Here is a 12,324-nt window from a genome sequence, read left to right as displayed (position 1 = left end):
TCATTCCTTTTTGACTGTTTTCCTAAAGTGATAGTGATTAATCTTTTTCCTCTTAATCCTTAGTGGGTACCTGTGCTTCAGGATTTTAGCAACAAGGGTACACTCTGGGGCTTTGTGCCTTTTTCACATGAAGAACAACCAACATCAATCCCAATTCCACTCACCCTTCATGTTGGAGACTACAACATGGATGGCTACCCAGATGCTCTGGCCATATTAAAGAATACATCTGGAAGGTATGGACAGTAAGTTGCATGACAGACACTTGTAAAATATCTTTACCACAGCAACTTGTGACTGACAGCACTTAATCTGGTACAGTCTCTCCAGGGAGGATTTGATGGGCTCAGCTCATGGTTCCTTGTGTGAGCCATGAACTCATTCCATGACTTAGAAAAAAAATCCTTTTTACAGATTCATTTTACTATAGAAAAAAAGATGAACATTCACTGTAAAATGAAAAGTTATTTTTCATTCAGCAAAACTTGACCTTTGAAAGTTCAAGTTTTGTTTTTTCTTTTTTTTTTTTTTTCTTCTAAAGATGAATGACAGTACATTTTGAGACTGAAGATTGGCGGTTAAGAACTGCTGCTAGACTTCCATTTCAGCCCAGCACTGTCTGTATGACCTTGGACAGATCACCTAAACTCATGAAGTATGAAATGAGAGTAATAATTATATCTCTGGCATAAGTGAGGTAAAAATAAATGGACAAGCCATTTAGAAAGATACTCTGTACATATCAATGCTATTTAAGTAAATATTACCTTATTATTACTTGTTTTCTAAAAGCACCAGAATTCCCAACATGATTATTGATATATATATATTTGAGGTATGTAACTATGTTCATTATATAACCAGTGATTTGGACACTGTGGCAAATTTTTTCTTTTAAAAAATACTAGAAGATAAGCTGAAATTCATAATTAGCCCAGTATTGCCAGTTTCCAAGAATGCAGCTACCCCTAAGTTCCTCTTGTTTCGTTCATCTTACAACTAGTTGTATTCCTTGAGAGGTAATCTTTCCTGTACTACTTACCCACAGTTCATCTAAACATTATTTCATTGTTTTCCTCAAAACACCATGAATGAGTACCTCTAAAATACTTTTAGAAAAATTGTAAGTAACCTGAACTTAAATTCATCTAAGACCCTTAATTTGAAGTTAATTTTACAGAACCTTTTTCAGGCACAGTCTTCATGCTGTGTTAATGTGTGTGTGCTCTCTATTCTATGTGTGTGGACAAATGAACCATGAGCATCACTCTTTTTTAACAATACAGTGGCTGAAAACATGCTACCTGGAAGGTGTTGCTACAAGATCACAGATTCCAGGACAGCCTGGACTGTGTAGCAAGACCTGTCCTTTTTGAAGAGAAGAACAAAAACATAAAATCTCACAAAAACGAAGGAACATAAAATTGCTTTATTATGGAGCATCAGCTGTAGTCACAAAAATAATACAACTTAAATTCTTTAAGCCTGATTTCTCATCCTTAGAAGATCATCCAAATAATTTCTATTTTTCCTTTAAAAGTTATTTGTCAATTTTTCTCTTTTAAGCTTTCAAATATTTAACCTGAATTCTTTAACTTTTGGCTTGTAATGATGATATCCACAACTAATCAAATGACACACACTGAATTTACAGTAAAAAACAAAAACAAAACAAAACAAAACAAAACTCCTAATTTCCAAAGCAAGCTTAGTAACCCAAATAACTCAGAGTTTCTGTTTAAAGAAAACTTTTGCTTTATTTTTTCAATGGATATGGGAAATGTACAAGCTTCCTAACTGCAACGATTACACAGTAAGTATCTCATGCATATACTTCCTGGGAATGTTTGCTGGTTGTTTGACAAAATTAATTGTGGTTTGCTATGTCACATACCATGTTAGTGTTTCCAACTGTTCAAATGTTATTAAAAAGAATAGCCTATTTTTAATATCGTAGCCTACATTATTGGTTCTTTGTTACAGTGATCATATTTTTGAAACATGCAACAAAAAGTTATTTTTAAGGAACTATTGAAATCACAACCTGAGTCAATAATTTTGACATACTACTAGTTCTCTATCCATGAGTCACTCCTAATGATGGCATTTCACTTACTGACTAATTTTCCCACTTTGTTTCTACAGTTATTTACACATAATTTCAAGATTTGCTAGTTTCTTGGGTTAGCATTATAAATTGTCTTTCATTCTTTCTTAAATTTATGTAATTTTTTTGGAAAAAGGAGGACTGGAAAGATGGCTGAGCAGCTAAGAGCACTTGCTGTTCTTACAGAGAACCTGGTTTGGTTCTGGAGACCCACATGGTGGCTCATAACTACTTATAACTCTGATTCCAAGGAACCAATGCTTTCTTCTGGCCTCCATGGGCACTAGGCATGTGACGCATATATACATACATACATGCAGGCAAAATACTCATACACATACAATAAAATAAATCTTAAAAAAATGTTTGTCATTTTTCTGGGTGGATTCTCAAGTATCTCCCTAGAAAAATCTCTATTCTCTGAGATTTCCCAGTCTTAAAAGTCGTTTTATTTTCCTTAAAGTTAATTTACCATTAAATCTTAGCACTCACTTTTTCTGCTATAAAACCTTGTGTAATCTATTACTCTGGTGCAGATCACCTGTGCTCTTCTAAGGTCCTGGACTGGTGCTTCACCCAAGTGTTGTCAAGGTTACTGTGGTGGGTCCAATTATATCTCAATGTAAATATCCTTTTTTTAATGTCTTCTGGTTAATTTTTCTTTAAGCTTTCATTAGAAGGGCTTCTTGATCTATTCTGCTTTTTTCTGCCCCTACCCTTTGACATTATTTGCCCTTTTTCTTTTTCACTGTGTTCTAGAAAAGTCTTTGCTCAACTGAGTAACTATTTTGTTACAAAAGTAAATAAGACAGAACTGAGATTTATTCTCTTGTATATACTGAACAAAACCTTCTCATGTGTCAGTGTCTTACCCTCCTTCCAACTTTCCTGCCCTCCTCTTCCCCCCAAGCCTGCCCCACCCCTCTCTTTTTTGGTTTGTGCTGAGGATCAACCCTACAAAATCACTCTACTACTAAATTTCATTCCCAATTCATAGCATCACTTCTTAACCAAGTACTCTTGATTTGTTGCATTCTATCAAACTTGAACTTAATAAAATAGGGGCAGCAGTTAGTGTGGTTTTGTGTGCCTCAGTGGACCTGTGATGATTAGTTTTTAAAATGTCGACTCCCACAGCCTAGAGTCATCTGAAAAGAGGCCCTCAGTGGAGGAATCATCTAGGTCACGTTGGTCTGTGGGCACATCTTGTGAGGGATTGATCAGGAGGACTCTGCCATTCCCTGGGTAGAGGATCCCTGCCGAAATAAGAGTGAGAACAGTGAGGCCAGAGAAAGCAGACAGCATGGATATATGTGTTTCTCTCTGCTCTTCTGGGATGTGGGGTTTCTAATGGCTTGAGTTCTGCCTTAACTCCCCATAATGATGGACTGTCGCCTGGAATTATAACCCAGTAAACCCTTCACTTACCTAAGTTACCTTTTGTTAGGAGATTTTATCACAGCAACAAAAGTGAAACCAGGACTGGGCCAAACATTATAACTTGTTAATAGATTTTTTTATACAATATATTCTGATTACAGTTTCCCCTCCCCCAACTACTCCCAGAGTTCCATTTCCACACCCACCAAAATCCACATTCTTTACTCTCTCTCATTAGAATACTAATAGGGATCTAAAATATCAATGGTGATAAAATAAAAAAAAAAAACAAACCAAAAAAGGACAAAACCAACAAACAGGAAAAAAGAAAGCCAAAGAAAAAAAGCGCAAGAAACACATACAGAAGTTGAGACACACATATTCACATTACACACACCAAAAAAAGCAAAAAAAAAAAAAAAAAATATTAAAAAAATTGGAAACCATAAATATAAGCAAAAGATTTGTGAAGTAAGGTAAAGGTAAGGTAGGAAAGAAAGAGAGAGGAGAGAGACAGAGAGTCAGAGAGAGAGGAGAGGGGGAGGAGGGAAGGGGGGAAAGGGAAAAGGAAAGATGCCCAGATAAAGCACTGTGAGACTAAAAAAAAAAAAAATCCAAAAATACCTTGAGTTCATTTTGTGTTTACCATCTACTGATGGATATGGCCTGCACTTAAGTCTAGTTTGTATACCCACTGAGACTCTATGGAGAAAACTAACTGTTCTTCTGTGAGCTGTTATCAATTAGAGATAGCTTCTAGGCTAGGAATGGGTGCTTGTGTCCTCTTCCGCTCTCAAGATGAACCCTGTCTGTCTTGGCCCTGTACAGGCCCTGGGCATGCTGCCACAGTCTGCGAGTTCATATGTGCAGCAGTCCTGTTGTGTCTAGAAGCTCTTGTTTCCTTGGTGTCCTCCATCCACACTGGCCCCTACAATCTTCTAGGCCTAAACCTTTGAATAACTGTGTATACTTGGTAAACATTCACTAAAGGCAAACTATGTAAAATTTAAAGATAATAGAAAAAGCATAGATGTTGAAAGCCAGCCACATTATTTATGGAAAATTTTAATGCCTCTCAGCCATAGCCTTATAAGCACAACAGGTAGAGCAGGGGTGATATTTTGTACCTCATAAGACTGTAAGGATCAAACTAAACAAGGCATCCTCGTTCTGTACCCAGCAAATAGAACATAAGCAGTCTGCTGAGTGATGTGCTACTCAGCACATAGTCTCAGAACCCGTGGGAAAGTAAGTGCCTGCCTATCTGACAGCACGAATGTACTAGCACTGTCTGGGATATCTAGTCCAGTGATATACTTCCCCTCTGTACCCAGTCAGTGCAGGATCTTAAGCCCTCTGGGACTCTGAAGAGCCACTCAAGTAAAGAGCCCCTGCAGAATAGCTAAAGCCTCTGTTAAGACTTTATTATTGTCAGAATACTCCCTCTAACCACCCTGATTCCTTGTCTTCCTCAAAGACAGTGGTCCATCTCTGTCCTCCTCCCTTGGAAGCCAAGCATGCCGCAATCATTAGGTTAGTACTAGCCTCCCTGAGCACCATTCTAAATGTGTAAGACGCACACTCAAGTGGCATGATATGGTTGCCTTCCTCTAACCAGTACTGTGGAGACAATGACCTAGAAAGACTTGAGACAAATTGATATGTAAATGGGATCTAGAGGAATTAGAAATAGCTTATGGAATATGGTGACACATTTCTTTCATCTTACTAGTATTTGGGAGACAGAGGGTCAGGAGATTAAGGTCATGCTCAGCTACATAGCATATTTGAGACCCTGTCTCGAAAGAAAAAAGAAGGAAAAGATATAACTTACCTTTGAATACAAAATATGGCTGTACTACAGAGGGAGAATAGCATTTACCAAGGCCCAGACAGATTGTCTGGCAGAATGGACATAAAGAAAATTGTAAGAAGTAGTATGTATGACAGGTCCGAAATTCAGCAAAATGTTGCCATTGTTTTTATGTTCTTTTGTAATATGAGAGTGATAATACTTGACCTTTCAGATTACTTTTAACTTTGATTCTGAGTAAGCTCCTGTCACATATAGTTTTGACAATTTTCAATAATTTCACTTCTCTGGGATAAATACTTCACTGAAAAATTTTTGAAATATACATATGATTCAAGAAAATCTTAGAATCTTGGGTGTCCATCTCCAGATTTAAGAATACTTCAGTGAAATCACCTTTCCCATCAATTGAGGAATACTTCACTTGAGGGTATTTTGTATATTGATGAGATATTAAAATCACTATGTAGTTTCAGAAACAATTATCTTTCCATGAATTATGTCAAGCACATGATGTTTTCAAAAATGTATCAAAAATAGCATGCTCATTCTTCTCTTGAGTCTCTAGGGAGCAGAGTTGTCATGAAGTTGGTTCTGGGGAAGGCAAGCATAGTTGACTTAGGAATTAATCTGACAGGTAGTTGAAGAATTCACTGAGATATTTACTGGGACATTGGCTACTTTTATGGCACTATTATTACGGGAACATTTCTCTGTTTAAGCAATGGCTATACTCTAGACAAATTTCTAAATGGTCTTATTAAATACACACAGAGCCAGAAATTTGGGTTAAAGCCTTAGAGAGATCAGAGAAAGCCACCAGCCAACCTTACCTCACCAACTCTGCAGCTTCCAAATGCCCCTTACTTCCTGTCTACCCATGCCTTTATTGCCTTGTTGTTCTGCCCTCTCATTGGCTATCTTAGCCCAGCTACCTCACTTCCTCTTCCTACGCAGCTCTGTCACTTCTGTCTGTCTGTAAAGACTTCCAGATCTCCATGGTTGGTACTGGGATTAAAGGCGTGTGTCACCACACTTGGCTGTGTTCCCTCCAGTGGCTTTGAACACACAGAGATCCTGCCTGCTAAAGGATTAAGAGTGTGTGCTACCTGATTTTATTTACTTAAAATGGCTGGCCTTTCCCCCCTGATCTCCTGGCAAGCATTATTTATTAACGCACAAATAAAATATCACCACATTTCCTCTTTTTTTGATTAATAAAAATTTTTAAAATTATAACTAATATAAGAAAAACTATATACAATAAGTACAATAACTATATACAATATATACAAGCAGTAAATACATCAACAGTGTCTAGTCCATTTGCATTGACAAATTCAGAGAAAATATTCCATTATCTATTTTGCTTAGTTCAAAATGTACCTAATTCACTTTCTATTCTATCTTGTATTACCAACAGGAAACTATTTTATAATGTCTTTCAAACTTTACACCTCCTTAGTGAGTTTCTTTTCTGAATTTCTTAACAAGGAAAATTGTTACTACAACTATCTAATCTTCAACTCCCTTAGAGACCAAAGAAGGAAATAATATTACCTAGTAAAACAGGAAGTGCAAACAATCGACTTCCGAAAAAATGTGAGTTGACAGAAACAGCCAGCTGCCTGGAATATCACCACACTGCACTTCACTATACATTGCAAGTGCAAGTGACATCAGAGAAGCTGAATTTTATCTGTCTGTATTAAAGCATTTTTGAGTGTGAAGAAAGTATTTTCTAAGGTTTCTATGTAATAACACACTATCTGCTTAGGTAAGCTACATATATTCATAACTTAAAAGAATATATGGTGTTCTCTATACTGTGGTTTTTTTTAATACTTTTCATCTACTTTATTAATGTTTTCTAATATTGTCTGACACATTTTTTATGTAAATACACATCCCATAAAATGTAGGTATTGAAAATGTATAATTTAATGGTCTTTGTTACAGTTACAGTTTTACATTGTCTTATTTAGGATTTCTATTGCTGTGAAGAGACAGCATGACCACAGCAATTCTTATAAAAGAAAACAGTTAATTGAGGTGGCGACTCCTTTACAGTTCAGAGGTTCAATCCATTATCATCATGGCAGGGAGCATGGCGGCATTCAGGCAGACATGGTGCTGGCTACATCTTGATCAGAAGGCAACAAAAATTGGACTCAGACACTGAATGGTATCTTGAGCATAAGAAACCTCAAAGCCTGCCCCCACAGTGACACACTTCCTCCAACAAGGTCACACCCACTCCAACAAAGCCACATATCCTAATAGTGCCACTCTCTATGAGTTTATGGTGGCCAATTACATTCAAACTACTACACCTGGCCAAGCTTGCCCTGGTCATAGGGAATCACTGTGTGACTTTTGTCTTTATATCTATTTATGTAGCTTATTACATTTATTGACTTGCATATGTAGAACTATCCCTTCATTTCAAGGATAAAGGCAAATTGATTGTGATGGATAATCTTTTTTGTATATGTCTGTATTCAGTTTGCAAGTGTTTCTTTGAGCATTTTGAAATCTATGTTCATCAGGGAAATTGGCCTGTAGTTTTCTTTTTATTGTTGTGTCTTTACCTTGTTTGGGTATTAAAGTGATACTCCTTTTATGGAGTTTGGGATTGTTCTTTCTGTTTCTATTTTTTTTTTTTTTTTAATAGTTTAAAGAAGATTGGCTGAAGATCTTTGATCGAGTTATGCTATGAATCCATCTAACTCTGGACTTTTCATGGTTGAAAGGGTTTTTATTACTTTTTCAATCTCTTCATTTGGTATATGTCTGTTTGGGTTATTCATCTCTTATTAGTTTAATTTTTGTGGTTTGGCTGAATCTAGAACTTTGTTCATTTCTTTTAGGTTTTCCAAATTAATAGAGTACAAATAGTATTCCCTTAAAATTTTTTTAATGTTTGTTGTAAAGTTTTTCCTGTTGGTTTCCAGTCTTGTTAGTTTGAATCATATCTTTCTTTCTTTGCTTAGGTAGTCCAAAGGTCTGTGAGTCTTGTTCAAAAAACCGGGTCTTGGAGTTGTTGTTCATTGTATTGTTTTCTTTGTTTCTGTTTCATTAATTTCTGCTCTGATTTTTATTATTATTGGATTTGAATTTAGTTTGTTCTTGTTTTTCAGTTTGAGTAGTAGTCATTAAGTAATTTATTTGTGCTCTTTCTGATTTTTTTTAATCTAGGCACTTAAAACTATAAGTTTCTCCCAAAGGACTGCTTTCAATGTGTTCCAGAGTTTTTATTGTGTTGTGTTTTCATTTTGATTTAGTTCAGAAAATTTTTTTTAATTTCTTTTGTGATTTCTTCATTGGCCCATTCACCATTCAGTAATAAGATGTTCTATCCACATGAATTTGTGTTTTTACTAGATATTTGTTTGCTATTGGTTTTAAGTTTTACTGTTTTATGGTCAAGTAGGATACTCAAGAGTTACTTGAATCTTTCTGAATTTGTAAAGTTTTATTTTGTGTCCCAGGGTGGGGTCTGTTTCAGTAAAGCTTCAATATGATGCTTTGGTGTTTGGGTGGAATATCTTGTTGATACCTAAGTCCATCTGATGTATGATGTCATTTAATTCTGGTGGTTTTCTGTTTTTTGTGGGGTGGGGAGCAGATGACCTATGTATTGGAGAAAGTATGGTACTGAAATCACCTACTATTATTGGGTTGTTGTTAATCTGTCTTTAATTCCAGTAGTACATTTTTTATGAAATTTGGCACTGGTGAGTTTGATGAATTTATATTTAGGATAGTTACATCTTGTTCCCCTCATTAGAATGAAGTGTACCCCTTCTCTCTTCTGATTAGTTTTCATTTAAGTCTGTTTTGTCAGACATTAAAATAGTGACACCTGCATGTTTCTTGATCTCATTTGATTGAAGCACTCTTGTCCATCTCGAAGGCAGTGCCTATCTTTAAAGCAAGAGGCCTTTCTTGTAGACAACAGTTAGCCTGTTTCTTTTGATTGGAGAGTTGAAGCTGTTAATAATTCAAGTTATTATTGAAACATGTACTGATTACAGTCATTATATTGTTGAGTTTTGGTGTTCTTTGTGTTTAGTAATTATGGCTTCATATTTCTTTTCACAGTCTTGACTGTGCTCATTCCTCTCTTCAGCCAGAAATGTTGATTCCTCTATTCTCTTTGGGTTTGGTTTGTTGAATATAAGTTTTTTAGGCTGTTTATATTGTGGAAAGTTTTCTTTCTCCTTCAACTAAAGCATATATTTTTTCCTGGGTATATTATTTTAATTGATTGTCATAGTCTTTTTAGATTTGTAATCCATTGTTCCAGCATCTTCTGGCATTCAAAGTTTCCATTAAGAAATCAGCTGTTATTCTAATGGGTTTTCCTTTGTATGTGACTTCTGTTTTTCTATTGAAGCTTTAAGTACACTTTCTTTGTTATGTAAGCTTACTGTTAACTTTTATATGCTGTGGTTATTTTCTCTTCTGGTCTTGTCTATGTGGTGCTCTGTGTGCTTCTTGTATATGTATACTTGTGTCTTTCCTTAGTTTGGGGGGAAGTTTTCTTCTATGACCTTGTTGAAGATCTAGTCTATGCCTTTGACTTGGGATTCTTCTCCCTTATCAATCCCTGTAATTCAAAGGTTTAGTCTTTTTACCAGATTTCCTATATGTTCCTTTCCTCTGTGTTTTTAAATCTTTCATTTCTGTTGTTTATTTTGTCCAGTTCCTCGACTTTTCCTCAAGCTTTGATATTCTGTCTCCTGCTTGAATCATCTTCCTTTGCATTGTACTGGGGTTTTCAATTCCATCTTCATTTCAAATGACTCCTCTTCTCTTTATTAAATTCTCTTCTTAAGTCCTGGACTGTCTTGATCATTTCCATCAGCCTTTTGTTTATATTTTCTTGGGTATCTCTTAGGTGTTTATTCTCCCTAAGCTTTCTCTTGAATTTCATTGAACTATTTCTTTGTGTCTTCTTTAAACTCTGAATTTTTTTGATGAAGTTTATGATTGTTCATTTGAATTCTGTGTCCAGAGGCTCATTAAGGTAATCCTCATCATCAAATATTTCTATGGGACTGGTGGGTTTGAGGGAGGAGATACTGTCTTCATCTTTCATATTGTCTGTATTTTTGCAGTGAGATCTAGGCATATGGACTTCTTTTGTTAGTTCTGTGTCTGATTAGGAAAGACTAGGTTGAGGCAAAGTAGAGGATGTGTATGTCAAGTTGGGCCTAGAGATTGGATATGGCTTGGGTGAAATAAAGTCTGATGGGTACAAGGGACTGGGATGGTGTGCAGGATATGTGGCCTGGTCCAAGCCTGAAGTATGGGGGATAGATCTTGCTAGGTCTAGAGATTGGATATGGCATTAGAAGGGCCTGTGAGTTGGAGGGACGGAGGGAGGGTCCTAGCCGAAGATTGATAGACAAACATACAGGAATGACCAGACTGTGCTGGGACACTGTATGTGTGGCCTAGTCTAGATCTTGGGGGTTGGGAAAGGTGCATGGATGGGAGGAGCATGCAGGCTTCCCTGGCCAATCCCTACAGAAGAATGTGCAAGATGCCAGGCACCATATTTAATCTTCATGGAAAAATAAAATCTAAATCTTTCCAGGGAGTCCTTCAAATATTAGACCACAATTTTGTTTCTCTTTCTTTGTCTCTGATGCATGGACCACTGGTTAATGGTTTGAAATCTAGCCTTTGCTAATTCCATTTCCATTCCTGCTCCTAGCTTGTAACACAAATCTCTAAATGGTCTTTTAATAAAAACCTTATACCAGATATTGGGGTAAATGCTGAAAGATCAGAGAAACAAAGGAACAAAGCCACTGCCACATCTCATCTCACCAACTCCACGAATCCTCTGACTGAAATCCTCTGAATCCTCACCCAAAAGGCTGCAGCCATAAAAGCCTCTAGCTAAAAGAGATGCTTTTACCAAAAAGCCTTTAGTTCCTGTCTCCTCACACCTTATATATCTTTCTCCACCCAGCCATCACTTCCTGGGATTAAAGGTGTGTGCCACCACTGCCTGGCTCTGTTTTCTCTCCTAGACTGAGTCAATTTCATGTAGTCCAGGGTGGCTTTGAACTCACAGAGATCCAGGTGGATCTCTGCCTCCCAAATGCTAGGATTAAAGGTGTGTGCCACCACGGCCTGGTATCTGTTTGATCTAGTGGCTTGTTCTGTTCTCTGATCTTCAGGCAAATTTTATTAGGGTACACAATATATCACCACACAAGCTAATCCACTGTCCTCAGAGGGAAGGGATGTCTTTGAATTTCCAAGTTTCCATAAAGGGGTGTAATAAAGATATAAATGTTAATCATTTTTATATCTGTTATAAGGCATGGAAACAGCATATCACATTTGGATAATAGCAGTTATATGTTCAGTGCTAGATGTGGTTTGAACAGTTTCCAAAGCATGTTTAGTTAAGCCTCCCCAGATACCTTATAATGCCCAAAGAATTCAACTGGAGTCATTTTATAACCAGAGAGAAACTAAAGGCAAATTTCTAGTTTCTGTCTTAAGCATAAATGCAAAATTACCCAACAAAGTATTAGCAATTTGCATATATCTGATTTTCCAGCACTATTTTATTAATAACAATTCAGTCCTATTTCGAGACTAACCACCTAGAGGTAGTGTCAGACTCTGCATTTGTCATGGATTCAATTCTAAGACCACTCTCATGTCAGACTACTGTCACAGGTCCTAGCTCTCATGCTGCCCTGAATTTCTGTGCAGAGGTTACAAATAGTCAATCAAGTGACAAGTGGGTGAGACAGTGTCTCAGAGAAACTTTATCTAATGGTTTTAGAATATCCCACCTTCACGGGTGCACATGTAACAACTCAGAAGTTGTCTGAAGCTAGTCATGTAGATTTTAGGGAGGCTTCATTACATAGGCATAATTGGTTAAATGACATTTGTTGTAACTAAACTCCAGCTCCTGCTGCTCTACCTTTCCTGAAGATTACGGAGCATTGCCAAAAGTTCTCACCCTCCAATGTAGGCTTGGATGTCC

General features: G+C 36.7%; 1 protein-coding gene across 1 annotated transcript in view; it reads left to right on the top strand.

Moving 5' to 3' along the window:
* Itfg1 (integrin alpha FG-GAP repeat containing 1) overlaps positions 1-12,324 on the top strand; it is a 144,125-nt gene that overhangs the window by 94,305 nt on the left and 37,496 nt on the right. The window contains exon 10 of the mRNA XM_028893960.2: positions 64-236. Within this exon, the coding sequence (XP_028749793.1) occupies positions 64-236 (173 nt within the window). The remainder of the gene's footprint in view (positions 1-63; positions 237-12,324) is intronic.

The sequence above is a fragment of the Peromyscus leucopus genome, chromosome 5 (assembly GCF_004664715.2).
Source record: "Peromyscus leucopus breed LL Stock chromosome 5, UCI_PerLeu_2.1, whole genome shotgun sequence".
NCBI classification, from domain to species: domain Eukaryota; kingdom Metazoa; phylum Chordata; class Mammalia; order Rodentia; family Cricetidae; genus Peromyscus; species Peromyscus leucopus.
Note: the sequence above shows the minus strand (reverse complement) of the source record. Positions and strands in the feature narration are given on the sequence as shown.